This window comes from Manihot esculenta, chromosome 2 (genome assembly GCF_001659605.2).
Source record: "Manihot esculenta cultivar AM560-2 chromosome 2, M.esculenta_v8, whole genome shotgun sequence".
Lineage (NCBI taxonomy): Eukaryota > Viridiplantae > Streptophyta > Magnoliopsida > Malpighiales > Euphorbiaceae > Manihot > Manihot esculenta.
Window position 1 is genome coordinate 6,017,876 of NC_035162.2, and position 23,317 is coordinate 6,041,192.

General features: G+C 35.1%; 2 protein-coding genes across 2 annotated transcripts; one reads left to right on the forward strand and one right to left on the reverse strand.

The window, feature by feature from the left end:
• The first annotated feature begins 9,418 nt into the window (after positions 1-9,418).
• On the forward strand, positions 9,419-12,233 carry LOC110610050 (protein At-4/1). Its single transcript, XM_043954421.1, is given in 7 exon segments — positions 9,419-9,593; positions 9,941-10,046; positions 10,176-10,231; positions 10,309-10,386; positions 10,582-10,655; positions 10,729-10,862; positions 10,951-12,233. Coding segments are annotated over 7 exon segments (975 nt in total). The 5' UTR covers positions 9,419-9,467; the 3' UTR covers positions 11,352-12,233.
• A 3,890-nt stretch (positions 12,234-16,123) lies between these two features.
• LOC110609835 (aspartic proteinase PCS1) lies at positions 16,124-17,869 on the reverse strand. The gene has a single exon (XM_021749659.2). The coding sequence runs from the start codon at positions 17,706-17,708 to the stop codon at positions 16,386-16,388; it is 1,323 nt and encodes a 440-aa protein (XP_021605351.1). The 5' UTR covers positions 17,709-17,869; the 3' UTR covers positions 16,124-16,385.
• Positions 17,870-23,317: the final 5,448 nt, after the last annotated feature.

A 23,317-nucleotide genomic window follows, 5' to 3' on the forward strand; every position in this document is an offset into this window, starting at 1 on the left:
GTGCTAGCTTGCCTGCGGCTGCTCTTTTCCCTGTAGCTTCCAAGTTTCTTAAAGTCAGGTCTCCCACCTTTAAGCTTCTTTCTCTGACCTTTTGATTATAATATCTTGCCGCTCGTTGTTGATAAGCAGCAGTTCGGACTTGTGCTTCTTCCCTAACTTCTTCAAGAGCATCCAGGTTGCTTCTTAACTTGTCCCCATTAGTGTCTTCACTGAGAAATTGAACTCGATGAGTGGGGATCTGTAATTCAACTGGAACTACGGCCTCTGTACCGTAAGCGAGTGCGAACGGTGTTTCCTTAGTGGGTGCTCTGGGAGTAGTTCGGAGTGCCCATAGGATACTATTGAGTTCTTCTGCCCAATTTTCCTTTGCACCATCCAGCCGCTTTTTTAATCCTTGGAGGATTGCTCTGTTAGTGACTTCCGTTTGACCATTGGTCTGAGGATGGGCCACGGAGGAGAACTTATGCCATATGCCCACGTTCGTCGTGAAGGTTTTGAAAGTGTTGCAGTCAAATTGTCTGCCGTTGTCTGAGATAAGCACTCTGGGTATGCCAAATCTGCAGATGATATGCCCCCATACGAAATCTATCATCTTTCTGGCTGTGATTGTTGCTATTGCTTCTGCCTCTGGCCATTTCGAGAAGTATTCCACAGCTACCACTACAAATTTTCTTTGCCCCGTAGTCTTGGGGAAAGGGCCCAGGATGTCAATTCCCCATTGCGAGAAAGGCCATGGACTGGATATGCTTGCTTGAGGAGTGGCAGGGGTCCTGATGGCATTAGCAAATCTCTGACATACGTCGCACCTTCGGACAAACTCTTCTGCTTCTTTCTTAACAGTGGGCCAGTAGTATCCTTGCCTGAATATTTTGTTAGCTAATGTCTCTGCTCCCTCGTGAGCCCCACATAGGCCTCTATGTATTTCCTCCATTACCCTTGCAGCTTCTTCCGGACTTACACACCGGAGCCATGGGCTGGACTTCCCCTTTCTGTACAAAGTTCCCCTTATTACTTGGTAATTGGCAGCTCGAGCTGCTATCTTTCTGGCTTCGTCTTTATCTTCAGGGAGTTCGCCCTTCTCCAAATATTTCAGATAGGGGCTCATCCAAGTTGGGCTCTGGTCCACCTGCAGTACCGTGTTTGTCTTCTTGAAAGCAGGTGTGCGGATATGCTGTATGTATACTTCGTCAGGGAGCTGCTCTAATTCTTCTTTGGTCAATCGACTAAGCAGGTCTGCCTCCTCATTTTCATCCCGAGGTATTCTTTGAAATCTGACAATAACTCCCCGTTCTGCGAGCTCGGCTTCTATGGCTTTTACTTTATCAAGATAGTTCTGCATGATGGGGTCTCTGGCTTGATATACCCCCGTCACCTGGTTGATCACCAGTTGAGAGTCACTATTTACTTCGAGGTCGGTTACCCCTACTTCCGAGGCTACCAACATCCCATTCACCAAGGCCTCGTACTCGGCCATATTGTTAGAAGCCTTGAATTCTAACCGTAAAGCATAACACACTTTGAAGCCCTCCGGCCCCTTAAGCATTATCCCTGCGCCGCTGCCCTCAGATCCTGATGCTCCGTCTACATATAGCTTCCAGCTAAATTCTTGGGAAAGCTCTCGCTCTCCTTCCTTTCTAGGCATCTCCGAGGATGATTCTTCCTTCTCCTCGTTGAATGAGCATTCTGCTATGAAGTCAGCCAGCGCTTGAGATTTTATTGCTGTTCGAGGTCGGTATTCCAGACAGTAGGGGCTGATTTCCACGGACCATGCTAACATCTGTTCTGAAGTTTCCGGCCTACGTAGGACCTTCTTTAAGGGTTGGTTCGTCATCACAACTCCTTGGTGGCCTTCCAGATAAACTTTGAATTTCCGGACTGCTAACAACAAGGCATAAGCCAATTTTTCAATGTTCGAGTACCTGACCTCAGTGTCTCTAAGTACCTTGCTGATGTAGAAAACAGGTTTCTGCTCTCCTCCTTCTACCCTTACTAGTACCGCGCTGATTGCCTGTTCTGAGGCTGCCAAATATATCAGAAGCTCTTCCCCTTTTATGGGACTGCTGAGCACGTGAGGCGAGCTAAGATATTTCTTAAGTTCCGCGAAAGCTTTTTGGCAGTCTTCCGTCCATTTGAAGTTTGGTACCTTTCTCAACTTTTTGAAGAATGGTAAACACTTTTCTGCTGACTTCGACATAAATCGGTTAAGCGCCACCACTCTCCCGGTTAATCTCTGGACGTCCCTTACGCAGGTCGGCTCTGGCATATTCAATATGGCTTCTACTTTCTCCGGATTAGGCTCAATGCCTCTTCCACTCACCATGTATCCCAAGAACTTTCCTCCCCTGATGAAAAAAGCACATTTTGCTGGGTTTAACTTCATTATGTATTGATCTAACACCCCAAATATCTCCCTTAGATCTGCTATGTGTTGTTGAAAAGTTGAACTTTTAACCACCATGTCATCCACATACACTTCTACATTCCTGCCAATCTGGTTCTTAAAGATTTTATTCATTAATCGTTGGTAAGTTGCCCCGGCGTTTCTTAATCCGAAAGGCATAGCTTTGTAGCAGTAAGTCCCGTCTTCAGTTATAAATGAGGTTTTCTCCTCATCCGACTTCTCCATTGGGATTTGGTGATAACCAGACATAGCATCCAAAGAAGACATATAATCAAATCCGGCCGTTGAATCGACCATTTTATTAATATCGGGGAGGGGGTAACAATCTTTGGGGCAGGCTTTATTTAGGTCGGTGAAATCTATGCACATCCTGTATTTGCCATTGGCTTTTTTGACTAACACAGGATTTGCCAACCATTGTGGGTACATTACTTCCCTAATAAAGCCTGCTTCTTCTAACTTCTGCACTTCCTCCCGGGTGGCTTGCTGTTTTTCTCTTCCTACTACTCTCTTCTTTTGCTTCACTGGTCTGGCCTCGGGGAGGACATTCAATCGGTGTGTCATCACTTTGGGGTCAATTCCTGGCATGTCTGAGGGCTTCCATGCGAAGGTCGACGCGTGACCTCGGATCAGAGTCATGACTTCACCTTTTTGTTCTTTGGTGAGGTTGGCGTTAAGACTGAAAATCTTGCTTGCATCTGCTTCTGATAAGGGGAAGGTCTCCAATTCTCCAACTGGCTCTGTCCGGGCTTCTTTTGTTTCATCTCTGACCTCCAGAACTTCCGAGTCGAGCGCTTCTCCAGTTGAGCTTGGTTCTGTTACTGTGGCCAAGTATACCGCCCTTGCTTCTTCCTGGCTGCCCCGAACCATTCCCACTCCTTCTTCCGTTGGAAACTTGAGTGCCAAATACCTGATGCTGGTGACAGCTTCAAAGCTAAACAACGCCGGCCTCCCTAAAATCGCATTGTAACTCAGTGGGAGTTTAACCACCAAAAACACCTCATGATGGGTGCGAGCTCTGGGTGCTTCTCCCAAGGTAAGGGCCAGCTTCACCTTCCCTTCTACAAATACCGGTGCTCCTCCGATCCCTTTGATGGGTGACTGGTCCCGAACCAGCTGTTCCTCCGGGATTCCCATCTGCTGGAAAACCCGATATGGCAATAGATTGACCTTACTCCCATCATCCACCAGAACCTTCTTCACCCGAAAATTATGAATGACTGCTTCAATAACAAGCGCGTCATCATGGGGCATCTGAATGCCCTGTGCATCTTCTGAAGAGAAAACGATGGCCATGGGTGAGTGTTCAACGATCTGCATGACCTCGCCATTGTTGATCTCTCCTTCCCGGTTTCTCTTCTTTCCTCGACGGCTCATCCGTCCTCCAGTTCCTCCAACAATCATATTAATAGTCCCACTAGACCCATCATTCACTGGTCCAGCTCCGGTTCTCCTGGGCATCTGGGCTGCCGGACTGGGCAGAGGCCTCTGCCCCTCCGGTTTCTTCACAAAATTTTTGAGATGCCCCCTTTTTATCAATCTTTCAATCTCCGTGATTAACTGAAAACAGTTATTTGTATCGTGGCCGTGTGTCCGGTGGTACTGACAATACTTGTCAGGATTCCTCTGATCTGCTTCCGACCTCATGGGTTTAGGCCACTGGAGGAACTCCTTATCCTGGACTGCCATGAGCACTTCGGCTCTGGAAGCGTTGAGGGGAGTAGGCTTCTCAGGAACCCAAGGGGGGAGCACTCGTGGTTCATGAGCCCTGGGAGGAGAGGGGGGCCTTTGATCCCTTCTTTCCCAGGCCTGCTTATATGGCTCAGGCCTCTTCCCACGCTTCTTCTCGTGTTTCTCCAGCCTTCCTTCCTCCGGGGCTTTCTCTTTTCCTGCCACCCCTTTGGCAAATCTACTCGTTACTAAGGCGTCATCCTGCCTTATGTACTTTTCCGCCCTCTTCATCAACTCGGCCAGTGAGGTCGGAGGTTTCCTGCTCAAAGAACCAAAGAACTCGGCAGAGGTTGTTCCCTTTTGCATGGCCTCTACCGCCCTTCCTTCGTCGAGCTCGGGAATCTGCAGGGCCTCCGTATTGAAACGGGCGACATACTCTCTGAGAGATTCACCAGCTTTTTGCCTAACTGTTTCCAGATAGCTTGTCTTCCTATCTGCTGGCACCCCGGCTACGAACCGGCTAATGAAGCGGAGGGCAAGGTCTCCAAAACTTTTAATGCTTCCGGCCTCCAGGCTGTTGAACCATGCCCTCGCTGGCCCCGAGAGCGTTGTTGGGAACACCTTGCACATCAGAGCATCTGACAGAGTTTGCAACTCCATGAAGGTCTTATAGTTCATGACATGTTCTCTCGGGTTTCCAGCCCCATTATAGGCCGCCATCGGCGGCATCATAAACTTTTTGGGAACGGTCTCCTGCTGCATTACCTTTGAGAAGGGAGAAGAAGTAGGCAAGGAGGTTTGACTCTGATCTTTCTTACCTAGCTCGGCTAGGAGCTGCTCCTTCAACCTTTTCAGTTTTTAGTTCATTATCTCGTCTTCTGGGTTGGATCTTTTGCCCAAACTACATTCTTCCTCCTCTGTTTCAGTTCCCGTTTCCCTGGTTGTTTCAGCAGAATAGTCGTCCACCTCTTCATTTTCTATCATCTCTCTTGCCCTTCTCCCATGGATTCGGGCCTCCAGTTCTTCCTCTTCTCCGGCATCGTGGTTGTTAGTTTGGAGGCGGATAGAGGTGGGTCGGGGTTCATCGGTTCTGGGTTCCTCCACTACTGGGAGTGCGTTTACTGGGGTGCTAAGTCCCCTTTGTTGCATTATCTGCCCCAACCAGTGAGCAGTGGTTTGTAGCTGGAGAGCCATGGTTTGAATGTCTTGGTGAGACAGGGTCATGGTGGGAGTATTCCCTGCCAAGCCTGGCGAGGGATTAAGAGAGATGGGTGTTGGGTTATTTAACGTCGTAGGGCTAGAAAAAGAGAACTGCTGCCCCTCTTGGGCGGAGCTTAAGTCATTTGGAATATTAAGGTTACTTTCTTGGTGGTTTGCCATTGTGGATCTCAGTGGGTTTTGAAAGTGAAAACTCCGGTGATGAAAAGATCTCCTTCGTTTCCCACAGACGGCGCCAATTGATGATCTGAGATCCAATAGGGTTTTTCAAGGGTTTTGTGTTACAGAATAAGGCTTAAACTTTCTGAGGAGGGGACTCCTCTTTTATACATTGTCTTGCTTGCTGGTGACGTGTAAAGGTCTCTCCAGGATTGGGCCACGCATCTCTGCCATACAGATTCGGGTGTACTAGGGTATCAGCTACCTGTTACATGCGTAACGGCCTCTGATTCTCCTCATGCGTACGTTCGAGCGGATCTGCCAGGCTGTCTGGTGAGTACTGTTCTGGACCCCGGGCTGGGCCGAGAGTTGGGCTGGACGCTGGGCCTGAGAGGGGTCTGCTGGTCAGGGATCAGGCTGGACTGAGTGAGGAAGCTTGGTCGAGCCCGGCCCGGAAGCTGGGATGAGCCAGGCTTGTTGGGGGGTATCAAGTACGTGGGCCTCTGTGTCATGGGCCTTTGGCTGGGGTCAAGCCCCTGTTCTGGGGTGAAGAAATCCAGCGGTCATCACGATCCAACCTCATTAAATTTTTATGTTTTCCTTTCTTATCTCTTCTTTTATTTTGTGTGATTGTTTGTGAGTTTTTTTACATTGTGTCGTAATAATATATATAACAAATTTATTTTAATTAATAAAAAAAATTAACTTTAGGAATCTAAAAAGGTGAAAAATCCAAATTTTAATGGAAATAGAAGGGACGTTTTTTAGTGTAAGAACAAAGTGAAAAGATTATAATTTTGTGAATAAAAAATGCATTTTAAAGGGAAAATTGAGTGCAAGTGTGTCCTATTGCACCTCTATTGGATCCATGGGGCATGTATGTGTGTGTTTCTCCAAATTAAATAGGAAGTGAAAGAAGAGAAAAAGAGAGCTAGTATCATGAGGGAGCAGGGGCATCATCTGTTACAATATACTGCTTGGCCCTTTTATTTCCATAGCTGTCTAGAATATTATGTTAAGTGGGCTTCAGTAAACTCTTCGTCATGGTTGCAATCGAAATTTTAGCCTTGTTGCAATCTAAAAGATTTTTCAAAACTTAAAACCTTTAAATTTGTGTTTGATAAAGGTTGAGGTTTTAAAATCTGTCAAACGAAAGAATGATGTTTTTTGGGAGAAAAATCTCTTTCTGATTTTCTCTTTCCTTTACGACTTTTAGGCTCCTTTTTAGTTGACATTTTGTCTAGCCTTTAGCAATGCTTCTATGTGGAGAGGTTAACTTTGGCTGCCTCTATGGGATCTTGCTTTTGTGTTATTGACACTAGATCTATGGTTGTATGTTGTTTTTGGAGATTGTTAGTAATATACCTACAGTTAATTTATTCATCGTAAATGATATTATTTTTTATATATTTTAAGTATTTAAATATAATTTTATAAAAATAATTATTTATTTTTAATGTTAATTTAATTAAATTTAAGTAAAGACAAAATTCATGAAATCATATTATACAAAGGAAATTATAACATAATTATAACGGTGAGATTTCTATTATATTTAAATAACATCTCCAAATATTTTTATCGATATTCTTATTATAATTGGATAATAATTAAAACTATTAAAACTAGTACATATTATATTCTTTCCTTTCAGAGCAAATAGCTAATCTCATAAATTGAGATATATGAAATATGTAGAATTAATATATTGGTACTTATTTTATAAATAAGTGTATTGAACTGATCCCTCTGAAAAATTCATATGAAAAATAACTTGTATGTATGGATTATTCTAGTAATAGTTGTGTAAGTGATCCTTTGACTTAGTTGGGGGAATAATCCGCACGAATCGGATTTTTTGAGGAACATATCGAGAGAGAATTGGATTTGGTTAGACAATGTGTGGTTGGTAAACAAGGATTGGTTTTTTAGCAAGGCACGGAATATATCATCAAATATTCAATAGGATTCCACAAGATCTAGTTTCGTTCAAGGAAGGAATTCTAGCTAATTGAAGGGATCTTCTGATCAATCCGGAGATCATTTCGATTCCATTAGTAATGAGGATTCGAAATATCACATATTGATCAATCAAAGAAAGATTCAATGACTAAAAGAAAGACCTTTCTTCAAACGGAACGAACAGAGATAGAATCAGACCGATTCCCTAAATGCCTTTCTGGATATTTCTCAATGTCCCGGCTTTCAGAAGAAATCAAAAAATATCTTGGGAATCCTACAAGATCCATTCGTTCTTTTTTCTCTGACAGATCGTCAGAACTTCATTTGGGTTCGAACCCTACTGAGAGGTCCACTAGAAATTAGAAATTATTGAAAAAAGAACAAGATGTTTCTTTTGTCCCTTCCAGGCGATCGAAAAATAAAGAAATAGTTAATATATTCAAGATAACAAAATACCATCTCAATTCATCATATTTCATCATATCCGGGATGTGATATGGTTCTGAAGGATGAAAGGGATATGGACAGTTCCAATAAGATTTCTTTCTTGAACAAAAATTCTTTTTTTGATTTATTTCATCTATTCCATGATCGGAACGAGGGGATACACAGTTACACTATGATTTTGAATTAGAAGAGAGATTTCAAGAAATGGCAGATCTATTCACTCTATCAATAACCAAGCCGGATCTGGTGTATCATAAGGGATTTACCTTTTTTATTGATTCCTACGGATTGGATCAAAAACAATTCTTGAATGAGGTATTCAACTCCAGGGATGAATGAAAAAGAAATCTTTATTGGTTCTGCCTCTTATTTGGATTGATCCTAAATCTGATTCAAATCCAATATAGTATCTATGAGTACATAAGAAATGTATTGACTCAATTCTTTTTAATGAATAGATCCGATCGCAACTTTGAATATGGAATTCAAAGGGATTAAATAGGAAATGATACTCTGAATCATAGAACTATAATGAAATATACAACATTAATAAATAATCTTATACAAGATCTTTTATATTTTGATTTATCTTACACATTAATTGGTTTAGAAGTAACAAATGGAGATAAATTGAATATATTATAATTGTATAAAAATATTTATATAATTGAGATAAAATTTATTACCCTAAATTAATTTAAGGAATGTCCTATAATAATTGAGAACTAATATAATTTAATATTACAGATACTTTTTATATTATCAAATGTTAAATCGAATTATTTATAATGAATAAATATTAATTATATTGAAAAACTATTACTAAAAGATTAAATCAAATCACCTTTAATATTTTAAATATTTAAATAGTCGTAATATGTTATTAGATAATTTTATTGAATTTTAAATTAATTAATTAATTATATGTTATACTAGGTTCCAGTTTAATTTTTGGATTTTTTTTTTCTCTAATCAAGCCCATTTGTGTTGTATTTAGACTAAGCACTTTCTTATTATGAAATACAATCTTATATTTGAAAAATGAAAAGACTTATGAATGGATATATTAAGAAAATATTCTATTTAAAATTTTTAGATACTTTATAAAACTTTAACTTCCTTTTGAACTATAAAAAAAAATATTTTAAAATTGTGAACTCCGATAAAAAACTTCTATCCCTTTCAAAAACAGTGTGTTAGGACTCAGCATTGATGGGAACGTTAGCTGCATCATATTCTCATGTAAGTTGCGCGTATAACCGTCGGTAGTAAGCGACAAGACGTTCAGGTTAGGTCAGGTGATTGAAGAAAACTGAGCAGCTGCGAGATCCAAAAATCATATTTAGTAATTGCAATAAGCAATATACAAATGTATAAAGTGGATATTATTGTTCATATACCTATTTTTTTAATTTTTAACCTCAGAGAAAATTATTTAGGAAAAAAATATGCATATATTTTTCAGCGTGAGGGCAAATTAACATATATAAAAATATATTATTTTTTGAAAAAAAAAAAAAGATTCCAGTTCCCCCACTGGATCCATATTCAGTACCCATATACAGCGCGTAACACCATATACAGAGCGTAATACACATGCAGTCTGCACATGCCTTCGTATCAAAACACCACGGAAAATTCTCAATATTGCGACCCAGAAAACTTTGGAGCAATGGTTGCAACGAGTGACCAAGAAATCGATTCGCTTCTCTCTAGTTTCGATCAGATATACGAGGTGATTCTCACCTAATTCTACCTTTCGCTGTTTGGTTGCCGATAAAAATCACGGAAAAGCGAAAAGAAAATGGGATGTTATTTGTTCTGTTGGTCGCTTAAACAAACTGAGAAACTTGTGTTTAAAAGTGACTTGATTAAAGAGACGGAGAGAAAGATGGCATATAAGCTCTCCAAAGAATCTGTTGAAATGGCATTTTGTAACTGCGCGAAATTCCACTTGATTAAATTTAAAACAATAGTTAACCGACTTATTTTTCTTCATATTTCTAGTTCACCAAACGAGGGGGGGTTTTTTCCTATTAATTTCGTATGGGGAAAATTTTGACTAAAATAAGGTTTTCTCAGGATTTCAAGAGTGGAATAACGGAAATCCAATTGCTGAAATCGAACTGGAGTGCAGAAATCAAGAAGAGAGAGGCTCTTGAAGTCAATTGCCTAAGTTTGAAACATGGTTATTCATTTTTTAATTCTATCAACCTGCTTTCATTGCCTTTTCATTGCTTATTTTTGTCAATTTGAACTTCTTGTCGATCTCTAATTTCTTTCTTTCATCTTCTTCACCACATCTTTCACAATGCAGAAAATGAGCGGCTAACTAAGCTGTACACAGAATCTTTAGATAATATAGCCGATCAGGTGTGCAATTTTCGTTAGACAAGCTAAACTTGCGTACCTGTTCTGTTGCTCAATTTTCATGATTTTATGAGATACAGCTTGAGAGCCGGATCAAATGTCAAAGCCTGAAGGAGGAGGTGAAAAGACTCGGTGATGAGAATCTCAGAAAAGAAGAGGTAGGTTCATCTTTTGCTTTATAAAGTGGTGAAATCGTTGGCTAATATTTCTAGTGGTATTTTCCTATAGATACTAGAGTAATTTGAAGGGATAAATTAAGTTCTTGATTGATTTATTGTTGAAGAATCTCAAATTTCAAGTAACTGTGTTCACACCTATGGGCGTTACATGTGGGTATCCATAACAATATGCAGGAATTTAGGAAGCGCATGGAATTGCTTAACCAGGACTACACAACTAAGGTTGGAGAATTAGAGGACCACGTCAGGTGATTTCCCGTAATACAAATATGCTTCTCATGTATGTTAAATTCTTGTATGCATGATTGCACATCATATCAGAGGCTTAATACTCGAGAAGGCAAAAAGTGAGGCAACCATGAATCACCTCCGCCAAGATTTAGCAGCTCATAAATCTCATATGCAAACTCTAGCAATCAGGTTGGAACGGGTCCATTTTGATGTGGAGTCAAAATGTGAGTTTCAGAACTTGAAATGAATTCTCGAATTTTCTATCAGATTTTATTTATCAGAGCATCGGTAATTTCATAAGCCATGTGACAGATAATCTCGAGATTCAAGATTTGAGGGATTGTCTCTCGGTTGAACAGGAAGAGAAGAATGAGTTGAATAAGAAACTCCAAGATTTGGAAAAGCAATGTGAGTAGGTGGTCCTATTAATGCCTTATTTTGCTGGCTGGCTCTGCATATTTTTTGCTTCTCTGGCCATAAATGACTTAGTTTGAGTCAAGTTTAAGGCACATGTATGGAGACTTAATTTTTCCACTAGAATCATGTTTGGACGCTGATAAATTGCAGTAGTGATTAGCAAAACAAAATTGGTCGAACAGCAGCAAGACTTGGCCTCAAATCGTCTAGTTGAAACGCTGAAGGCAAAGATTATGAAACTGCGGAAGGAGAATGAGATTTTGAGAAGGAAGCTTTCTCATTCGGAAGAGGGCTGAGAGGGTTAGAGGGTACTAGCTGAAGCTGTTGCACTGGCAAAAGTGATGCCTTGCCGTTTTGGGTTCAACTCCCTGTATGTATAATCAGATTGCAATTAATCCATCTGATAGGCGTATTGAAGAGTCTCAAAGTGGAATTGCTTCTGCTTGAGGAGTCTGTCCAGATAGGGTACCATAAGTATGTTTTGGGAAGTGCTGTGATGTTGCACTGACACATAGACATGCTATAGAGAGATATTTCCCTATATCATTAGAAAACGAGATTACCTTAGAGATCTCCTATCAAACCTTGGAGATCTCCTATCAAATTTCCCCTTTCAGCAATATGAAGAACCTTAATTTGCTGCCTCGATGATTTCCGCTTAACAAGAATTTGTCTTTTACACTCATTCAGTCATTTTTCGTTAGGCATTAAGAAGCTCACAGTTCTTTCTTATATTTTGTGTACGGTTAGCAGACTGGGCCTAATTCTACTCCCTCTATCTATATCATCTTCTTCCTAGACTTCAGCCTTATTTTTTGAGCAAGCCAGCGAGCTGGACCTTAACAAGGGATTATGAACCTCAAGTTTAGACTGCATTATCTGTGTGATTCTCAAATTTATAAACATGTTTGTAGACAAGCACATATTGATATCTATAGATAACACATCCAAATGGACGTAGGTGTACACAGCACATGCATATATAACATGACATGAATATATATACACGTAGTATGCTTGGTGTATTCTATAATTTGATTTCTTTTATATCAAAATATATAGAGGAATACATGCACTCTCAACCTATGTTCACAGTTTTTATTTTTGCTTATCAGTATATTTCAGAATTGGGATTCGACCGTACATTTTTCTAATTTTAATGTTTTTGTTTTTTTTTGAAAAGAATAGTGATAAATGCGGTGGGAAAAACAAAATAAAAATTGGGCCCAATAGTCAAATATTGAAGCTTCACTTTTAAAAACGAAATGGGTCTCTTTTCTTTTTCCAGCGAAGAGGGTTGGACCGTAGCTGTCTATGTGGTACCGAGTATACCAGTTGGTTTTTGTGCAAATTCACGCCTATAGAAATTAGTGAGTTTGGACTTTGAATTACTATATTGATGAAATACAAACTCAAACTTGAAATTCAATTTGGTTCTTGTTTTTATACCAAACCAAGTACATCTTCAAATCAATTTCATACAACTACTACACTATATATTTAATAGTTTTTATTAAAGAAAATTAAACTCGGAAAGAGGATTTTGTTTTTAATGGCAAAAAAAAAGAAATTACTATTTAGTTCTTATAATATAAAAAAATTCATTAATTAATTTTTTTAATTTTGAAAAATATATTAAAACGTTTTTAATATTTTAAAAAATCTACTGATTAATAATTCTGTTAATTTTTTTATTAAATATTTACTATTTAGTCCTTATGATTTAGAAAATTTTATTAATTGATTTCTCAAATTTTTCAAAAATTTACTAATTAATCTCTTTATATCACATGTATTTTAGACTTTTTTATAATACTTACCGGTTAAAATTAATCGAGGGACCAATTAATGAATTTTTTTATAGATACAATTAAATACTTAATCCATATATTATTAATTTTTTAAATTCACTCTAAATATTAGTATAATTTAAAAAATGATGGATTAATATTATATTTGGGAGTTAAAAGAATAATTTGAAAAAAAAATTCTAAATAAATATTTTATTGTTTTTAAATTGAATTGTATTAAATATTATTTTAAATTATTTTATAATATTTTATAATTAATGTATTTAATAAGATTATTTTTTTAATAATATTTTTGAAAATAATCTTAAATAATAAATATATTAGACAAATTCAAAAAAAATTGATAAATAATAATTTTAATCAAAATAAAATCAAGATAAATTATTATTATAAAATTATTGATAAAATTTTTTTAAAAAATTAAATAATGATATAAATGGTAATTTTTAAATATATTTAATAAAAAAAAGTAATTTATAAATTTATAAGTTTTTAACTATATAAATGATAGGATGTATTTAGTTAATATAGTTTAATGGATAAAAACTAAGAATATAAAAGTAAAATTATAACAAAAATAAAATATAAAATTTTTAATTAATTATAATAGTTTATTAATATGGTGTAAAAGTATAGTAATATCGTATTGACTTGATAATTTTATTAATTTTTTAATTATAAAATATTATTAAAGTAATTTTAAAAAATCAAATTTTAATTAATAAAAAAATAAAAGATATAATTGTAGTAAAATTAAAAATAAAAATGGTTTGTACCATTAACTTTTTAAAAAATAAATATAGAAATAATTAGGTATACGGATTTATCTAGATTTTTTTTTTCAAATATAAATTTTTAATGATTGTTGCAGACAATTACATGGCCTCAGCCTAGAAGTTATCAGATTAACAAATTCAAAGAATCCCAAAATTTCAAAGAAAAAGAAATCTAATCTAGGTGGACCGTCCGATTTGTGTAGGAGTCAGAACAAGATAGGGTGCCACCACCATCTTCGGCCAATATATCGTTGTAGCCTTCATCCCATCCTCCCATATGCAACCCAGAAGAACCAACTTCACAAGGAAAATCTAGAGTCAAGCCACCAAAGAAAAAAGCAAATTGAGCACTGCCATGGCTAGTAATCGTAACAAGCAAATCTAGACATGGTTTAAGGTAAAATGATAAGGGCCGAAAAATTTTTCATAGAACAACTACAAATTTAAGCCGAGTAATAATAAGCAGAAATAGAAAGGCTCATTGACGTCTCGTTCGCAGACTGACAATCGGATCAGAGAGACTAAGGGTCTTTTCTTATTGGAGGGGCAGAGGAAGACCAGACAAAGCTGAATATATATATATATATATATTATAAAAAAAAAAAAAAGGCTTGTGCACAGTGCAAAATAAAAACTGGGAAGAAAATATGCTCACTCTGTTCAAAGAGAGAAAAAAGAAGGTCTTTAGAAATAAAAGTAGAAATTGATTTTGTAAATAAAGGGAATGAAATCGTGTAAATCCCGATCCCATATTTTTGTCAAAGAAAACGGTTGGCTCAGCTTTGGCAGCCGAAGTGCAGAAAGTGCCAGATTTTCTAAAGGTAAAAGAATGACTGCTCCTGTCTTTGATGTGTTTAGGTTCTCTAGAAAATTATCGAAGTGATTTTGATTACACCTACCGGTTTTTCTGTTGGGCCAGCTAAGCTCTTCCTCTCCTTTCTCTTTCTCTTTCTCTCTCTCTTTGCTTCCTTTGCTGCCTTCTCTGCACATAATACAATACCAGAATAGACTACACTTGACCAAACTTTATTTTATTATTATAATCTATAATGTGCATCCACGTGTTTGGACTTTCAACCATTTCCTTTTTTTAATTTTCTTTTCTTGTTAAAACGGAAAATATTTCATTTGAATCATTATTTATGTCTTTATGGCTTCTTTATACCTGTTTGGCACTCATGATTTTATAATCCCGATTATTCAACTTGCTAGCCGTTTCTAATTTTATGATTACTCTATTAATATTTATTTAATTTTATAATAATAAAAATAAAATGTACTAATAACTTGTTTTTTATTTCATTACTCGATTAAAACTGATTAAGATTTATTTGATTAAAAATAATTTAATAAAAATTCTAAAATTTTAAGCAATTTATTTAAAATACATAAAATCTAAAATTAATTAAGCTCCGATTATACATATATTTAGGGTTATACAATCGATCGGTTTGATTTCGAATCGAAAAAATTAAAAATCAAATTGTATAAATATTAAAAATTAAAAAAATCGATTATAAAAAATAATCGAATCGAACTGATAAAAATCAGTTTGGTTTGGTTCAGTTACTTCAAACTGAAATTTATAATTTTTTTTAATTTTTAATTTTTAATTTCAATAAAATAATTTAATAAATATTTCACATAAATTTATTAATACATATTATCAGAATACATAATTATAATATTTAAAAAATTTATATAAATTCATATAAAATTTAAAAGTATAAATAAAATTAATATTATATATAATAAAAATATATATATAATTTATTATTTAATTTATTAATTATTTAATATATTTAAATCAAATCAAATAAATTAAAAAATATTAATCAAATTAAATCAAAATTTTCAATTAATTGAATCATTAAATTAAAATTAATTTATTCAATTTGACTTTCCGATTCAAACCGCTATCCAAAACATATTTTTCCAAATAAATTCAATTGGAAGCAGCCAACTGGCAGGGGAAATCAAATCCCAAGTACAATTATCACCGACAATAACTGTGATTGAACATGATGTAATGTACAAGTGGCCTGGACACGTGCACAAGTAAAAACTTCATGTTAACGATTATTTCATTAGTAATTATAGCCATATTTATTTTCAAAAAAAATAATTATTCTATTCTTTAATATTCGAAATATTTTTTAAAAATTATAATAGAAAATTATCTTATCTTACTTTTTAATATTTAAAATAGTTTTCTAATTTAAAAAGAAAACTTATTATATTGCAATTAAGAAGTCATTTTATATATAAAAAATAAATCCATTGTTAGATATAAATTGCATAAAAAAGTGGAAAAAAAAAAAACATAATATAATCGTGGCAGTGTGCTTGTCGGGAATATGAAGATGGATAGGATAGAATATCTCAGGGTTTGGGAGCTGCAGTCTCACGACACTTGTTCTCCCCTCTATTTATTATTCAATTCAATGTGCTATTATATTATTTTTTTAATATTAAAAGCGGATAACTCTAATTAAGGTATTCTGATTTCAAATTAATTTAATGAAACAAACAACCCAACAAATATTATCTTACACAACTCTGTCAACACAACAAATCTATTACCATTCCCGTGAACTTACACTCTATCGCCAACCATGCACCTTTCTTATCGCTAATATGTTAGATTCATATGGGCCGTTGGATTACATCTCTATTCCCACGCCCCTCCGATAATTTCTTTGTACGCCCTTTTTAAATTCAATATGTGGTTTAGTTTGGAGTCCTACGCCAATCTGCTGCAGTCCGCCTTACCCAACCCCACTCTACGATTGGCTACATCAAACTCCACCCAGAGATTCTGTTGATGGAAATTTCCTATTATGTTACTTGCTGCATTTAACATCTCTGACCGTCCAATTCCTATGCAGTGGACCCCGCCTCCAACATCAGCTAGAACTCTCTCTTTATCTATCACAATCTCTACTCCCTTCTCAAATTCGAACACCATGTTGCCTATTAATCGTCCAATTTCCATCGGATTGCCATCGAAACACATGTCTGATACTCCACCATACACATAGTTCTTCTTTAATTTTGGACCCGCCAGTCGTACTATCTCTTCCCTCACTTTGTTGTATGCGGCGTCCACCAAGTAAGTGAACTCGGAGCCTGAATCTATCATGGTTTGACCCGAACCACTTGAGTCAGGCCGGAAAGCCGAAACTGGTATGTTCAGTCTCCTGTTGCCAATCCTTATTCCTTGCATTGGAACCGTGTAAGCTAAAGGATCCAAGTTTGGCGAACTCTTTTGACTTTGAGTAAAAGTCAAAAGACTAAGGTATTGAAACCCACCCGAGTTTGGATTTTCTCCCAAGTAAAATGATCCAGTTGATAACCCGGTCCGAGTTTGCCGTGTTGGTACGCAATATGAGAATTTGGATATTTTAGCTTGGGAAACAAATGACCGGGGCCCAAGATTCATCCCCAAAATACCCTTGTCATCACCGGCGTCTTGCGCACAACCCAGGATGAGAGGAGGGGTACTTTGGGAACGAGAAAACGTGAATTTCTCCCTGACGAGACTGCCCTCGGCATAGGTACCGTCAGCATAAAAGTAAGAATAGTGGCATAAACGGTTCTGGTCACAAGAGGTAGAAAGGGTAAAATCGGGAATTCGAGGCTTGCAAAGAGGATGAGTGCATGGTAAAACAGAAAAGGAAGAGGAGAGAGAAGGATCAAACGCCGTCGTAGGAGGAGGCCTTTTAGGGGCCTTGTGGTGGCACTGAATCCAGGAGAGCTGGCTACCAGTGTCCAAAACCATTTGCTGGGTCTGAGGAGGAGTCCCAATAGGCAAAGACACAATCAAGGCCATCGAATACTTGAAGGTGGATCTGTAGTTGTAAGGTAAAGTTTTGATTGGTGGGTTCTGCTTGGTTTGCGAGACAAAAGACGAGTGAAACGACGGAGAGGCGTTTGGAGAGCGAGAGAGCGATTTGAGAGGGAAAGACAAGGAAATAGAGGTGGTATTGTATTTGGTTTCTTGGGTAGAGAGGGAGAGGGAGAGTAAAGAAAAGAAGAGAAAGAGAGTGAAGATGCAGAGAGCCATGGCTTTGATGAGAGTTGTGTTGGTGACTTGATAGCGGCAGCGGTACAGTATTAATATGGAATTTGGAGATGAGAATAGGCGAAAGAGGCAGAGGGGAAAATAAATAGAGGAAAAAGAGGCAGACGCGTTTTCTTAATTTGAGCGGTTAGATCTTATTATTGCAGAAGTTGGATTCTTCTGTAATCTTGTCCCGCTTCCGCCTAAATACAATAGCCGGTTGTGGATGTGGGGAAGAAATTAAAAATAATAATAATAAAAAATAAAAAAATTTATCTTTATGGATTAAAGAGCGAGGACAACATTATTTTTAAATAATTTTTTCAAATAGATAGAAATATTGATTTTTAAAATTTTTTTTATATAGAAAGAAAATATTTCACGTTCATGAATAAAATTGTTTCACATATACACTCTATTTATGATTTGTGAAAAAAATGTAATAAATGTATGTATAAATTTGAATTCAAATTCATTACAAAATAAAATTATTACCTTTTCTTTTATAATTCTAAAAAGTTTTTTTCTTATGATAAAAATAAATGTGAGAAAAAATAAATGCTTTTTTTTTTAATTGTCTCCCATCTGTGTATAAAATTGTAAGGCAATGATTATGGATGTATTATTTACTCATCTTTCAGGAAATGCTATATTCTGTTCATACCATCTTTTACAATTCTTAGAATATATAAATAACAAAGCCTATTTAAATCAACATTTCGGCTTTTTGTATCTCATAAAATCAACATTACAAAAAAATAAATAACTGATAAAAAAAAATAAAGCATATCTATATTTAATAGTTGTTGGAATATAATGGTATTATTTTTCTTCTATTCAAATATTCGGCGTAAAAATTTGACATTAAATTTTATTTTTAGTTTTAAATTAAAAAAATAAATATTTATATATATATATAAGTAGAAAATAAATAGGGAATAAGTAACTCGTAGTGAGTATATCATTAAAGTTAGACCATGAATACAAGTAGGATTTCAAAAGCAAAAGGGTGTACGTGAAAATTAAAATTAAAAAAAAAAGTGTTCATAAAATAAAAAATAAAAACCATGGAGTGGTATTAATGACTGTCCGAGTCCGAACAAGTCTTAAGGTTTGGTGATCCTAGTTGCTTGGTTAGTCATTAGTCAACACTCAACCAGCTCGAGCTGTCCTGTCCTGTCCACCACGTAAATTGTTTTGTTATAATTAAAAGTAATTTGGTTCCAGTTTTGAACCCTTATACACGCCATATCTGACCACACACTCCCCCCCCATGAATTATTTTATTTAATTTCATTTAAAATTAGGCTAATTTTAATATTATTGAATTCAATTTATTAATATAATTTTTTTATTATTATCATTACTAAAAATTAAAAAACCCGAAATTAACAAATGCTGGAAAGGTTAAATTTTGATCAAATAAATCCAAATTCATTTATTACATATGGAAAATATGTGTTAAGTAACAGGAGTTTCCAGAAAAAAAAATTAACAGGATGTGAAACAAAACTAAACGAGGTTAAAATGACCTTGTGTTCACGGACTATTGTCGTAAGTGAGTGAGTGAGTGATCTCGAGCAATGCAATGAATCTTTGTCCAGAAATGCAAGTGGGACAAAACCTTGAAAGAAATTGGAATTTACTTTTTAATTACTTAATTAATTAGAGATATATTTAAAATTTAGACATCACTCGTTTACAAAAAAACAACAAGAGTTGCCCATAGAGTTGGTGCTTCTGTGCACAATTAATATTCCCAATAAAATTTGGCAGAGTAAGTTTTTGTTTTATCAGTTCTTTCTGATCTTAATATCATGTTATATTTCATTAATTATCAATATCTTTGATAAGATAAAAAACAAAATAAGATAAAAAAAAAGAAATTGAAATAATAGAGGCAAGCTGATGTGATAACATATGATGATAACTAATCATGTCTTTATTAATCAAATAGAGTATACTATGTTAGAGATTAAGACACTGAACTAAGACAAAATGACAAGAATTGTCTGTGGGAATATTTGTCACCTATTTGATTGCTTTTCTTAATAAATATCCTGATTATGAATTCATGGCACTTTCTTATGATTAATGTAGCCCAATCTTTGCTTAAATATGATGAAAAATCTTAAATTATAGGCACCTACACTATTTGACAAACCAAATCTGAAACTTATGACAAGACATGGATGCTTAGGCTCTATGGAAGAACACAAATTAAGATATGTGTTATTTTGTTCATACTAAATCAATTTATTAAGTAGAAAAAAAATGATATAATATGTGACAGGACAGGAAAGGAAAGCGAGGAGTGAAATATGAATTGGTCACGGATTATTGATCAAGATCACGAGCTCTCTGTCAACTTGATTATCTTGTGTGCAAAGTACAATGGATCTCACCTCCCCAAGTAAGAATATGCAGTAATAGAAACGCTGGGACAAGCTTTATATGATGTATTATAGATATCAAACACTTTCGGCTGGTTGTTTCTTTCATGAAATAAAATATCGTAGCCTGTAGAGATATTGTCTTGATTGCATTATGTGTCTGTTGTTGTTTTCCATTGTATGATGGGACAATGGGACGGCTTAGCTTGGCTCATATCTTTATTATGGAGAGAACCCACAACGTTTCCTTGTCTAGGGCAACACGTGCATATGCAAATGACACATTCCTCACTCCACCACTATCATGCATCTCCCATTTCGCCAGAAATCCATCTTCTCACTCCGTTAAAACTTTATTAAACAAATTAATATTATTCTTCTTTTTTTTTTTAGGAAATACCATTCTTATCGAGACTAATGAATTCGTAAATCTATATGTATGTATACACTGCTAAAGCTGTGGATGCGGTTGCTGTGATTTCTATCTTGGAAGCTTTTTGGAGAGTCTATACCAAGTAATAGATGATGCCTGCTGGGCTGGTCTTGGAGGTGTATAAAATTATTTTATAAAATAATATTTTTTAGCATGAATTCACTCTAATATTTTATTTTTTATATTCAGATGTAAAATTTAAAATTATTGGTCATAATATCTTATTTTATTTTGTGTGATTCAAAATAATATAAAAAAAACTATTAATTAAATATGTAATCTATTGACACAAAATATAAAAGATGTAGAAGAGAATTAAAAATCCAATTAATATACATGATTTTAATTTTAGAGTAAAAAAATTTAAAGATCTCAAATATTAATTAAATACAAAACTATAGTATCAATAAATTTAATTGTATTAAAAAAACTAAAAATTTTAGTATTTACTATTATATATGATTAATATCAATAACAGATTTATTTAAAAAATTATATTTTTTTAAAAAATAAAATTTATTAAACTTTAATATTTGATAGCAGGGACAACAGTCGTAGTGGCGATGAAATATTAGAAATATTTGAATTAAAAAATCTCGATATTTGAATAACTTTTATTGAATTTTTGCCTATCCAAAAGGGTTGAGTTAGCCAATAAGATTTGTACAGTCATATATCATCCTACTAAATGCAAAGAGAATAATAATAAAAAAATATTTTAAATGCGAGTTAATTAAAAATAAAAAAAATAAAATAATGTGAAAGAGAGGATACTAATGAGTTTTATATAAAATCAACATTACACTTTTTTTTAAAGTAAAAATACTAAAATTATCATAATTATTAATATATTAAATTATAATAATTAATTGAGATTTAATAATTTTGTGTACCCTTGATTTAGAGTATTATAAACGTTATTTTACTTTTTATGTCTATTTATTTTTATATAAATTATTTGAATGGAATAAAATTTTAATTTAAATATTTTATGCAATTAATTATATTAATTTTTTAATTATTTTATATTTTATCACAATTAATATTTTTTATAATAATTTTAATAGTTTATATATATTTATTTTATATATTTTATTTAAATTATAAAAATAAAAATATATAATATTTATTAATTATATTATATTAGATACAATTTTAAAAAATAATCAAATCAATAATCTAACATGTGAAATAATAAAAAAAATTACATAATATTTTGTTATGAATTTATATATTATATGTATATTTTGATAGTAATTTATTTTTATTATATCTAATCATATTTTCATATACTAGTTATTAATTTTTATAAATATATTTTTAATATTATATTTATTACTAAAATAAAAATACAATAATATTTTAATAATAAAATTTCTATGATAATATGTTAATATATTATGTCAAAAAGTAAGAAATGAACGAGTCCTAAAGCGATGATAAACAATATCTCTCCGGAGTAAAAAGGGCCAGAATCCCGTAAGATCTCCTGGAGCAAAAACGGCCGGCGAGATCAACAAGATCTCCCCGAAGCAAAAACGGCCAGGATTCCGTAAGATCTCCTGGAACAAAAACGGCCGACGGGATCAACAAGATTTCCTCAGAACAAAAATGACCTGGAGCCCTGAAATACAACCCGTCTGAGACTCGTCAAGAAAGCAAGAAATTAAGCGATGATTTCACAAAAAAGAAGGAGAATTTCCAAACTCATGAGCCCGTCACACAAACAGCGCAAAAGCTGTAACACGAAAATCCAAGTAAATAACAAAAGTCCGAGCTCCTTGGTCAGTTGAACGGGCGAACTCACGACAAAAGCAAATGATCCCACCCACAGCTCGGATCAACTCGCAATAAACAAACGCTTAACAAAAACAACCCTGGGAGAAGACAATGATAACACAGCCGAACTCCCCCTCCCAGTGGGGCATACAGCCCACACCGCACCAACTGACAAAGGATAACCTCAAAGGAGACCAGATACCCGAACTCATCACCAGACAGAGAGGTAAAATCGTCTAAAATGAAGCAGCGCCATTCCAAATGAAGTTTAGGAATTTACCCCATCACCACTCACGTCATAAATTCTGAGGAGGTAAAAGGGGCAATTCGAGGAAAAATCCAAAGGCATGAGCAGATGAAACCCCAGTTTCAGCTCTTATCAAATTGGAACTAAGAACAAAAAGGCCAGCCCTGCTTATCACCTTCAAAGGTACGTAATCTGACACACTATTATTAAACAAGGGTTGTATGACCGAGCTTGTAACGACCCGAAATTCGGACCGCTACCGGCGCTAGGATCCGGGTCGACTTAAGGCCGCCGGGACCCGTAGCAAGCCTGACATAAAACCTGTGAACCCGTAAATCCCATACATGATCAACAACATGCATAAAAGTTAAAACTTTTCTTCGCACATACTGTCACCAACTAACTCAACCTGTGCATACTCTGAACATATACATAACATAGTCCCTCTGTGGGATCTTATCAAGCCTTAAAGGCAAAACAACCTGTGTTGAGTTAGTTTACGTAAACCTCATAACATAAGATCATGTACATACAAAAGGGATTAACAATATACTATGGTCAAGCACAACTCTATCCTCAATAACCTCATTACATAACATACTGAATATTTTTACATTTCATCATAATACAATTGTCATGTCCACAATCTAACTATTACATGCATAAGACTTTCTTTTTTCTCTTCTTGCCTTCTCTATCTATCCCGTACCTGCAAACCTGGGGGTTAGGGGAGAGGGGTGAGCTAGATGCCCAGTGAGTA

Bases quoted from the DNA above. Each gene is read 5' to 3' on its own strand.
- LOC110609835 (XM_021749659.2), bottom strand. From the start codon at position 17,708: ATGGCTCTCTGCATCTTCACTCTCTTTCTCTTCTTTTCTTTACTCTCC.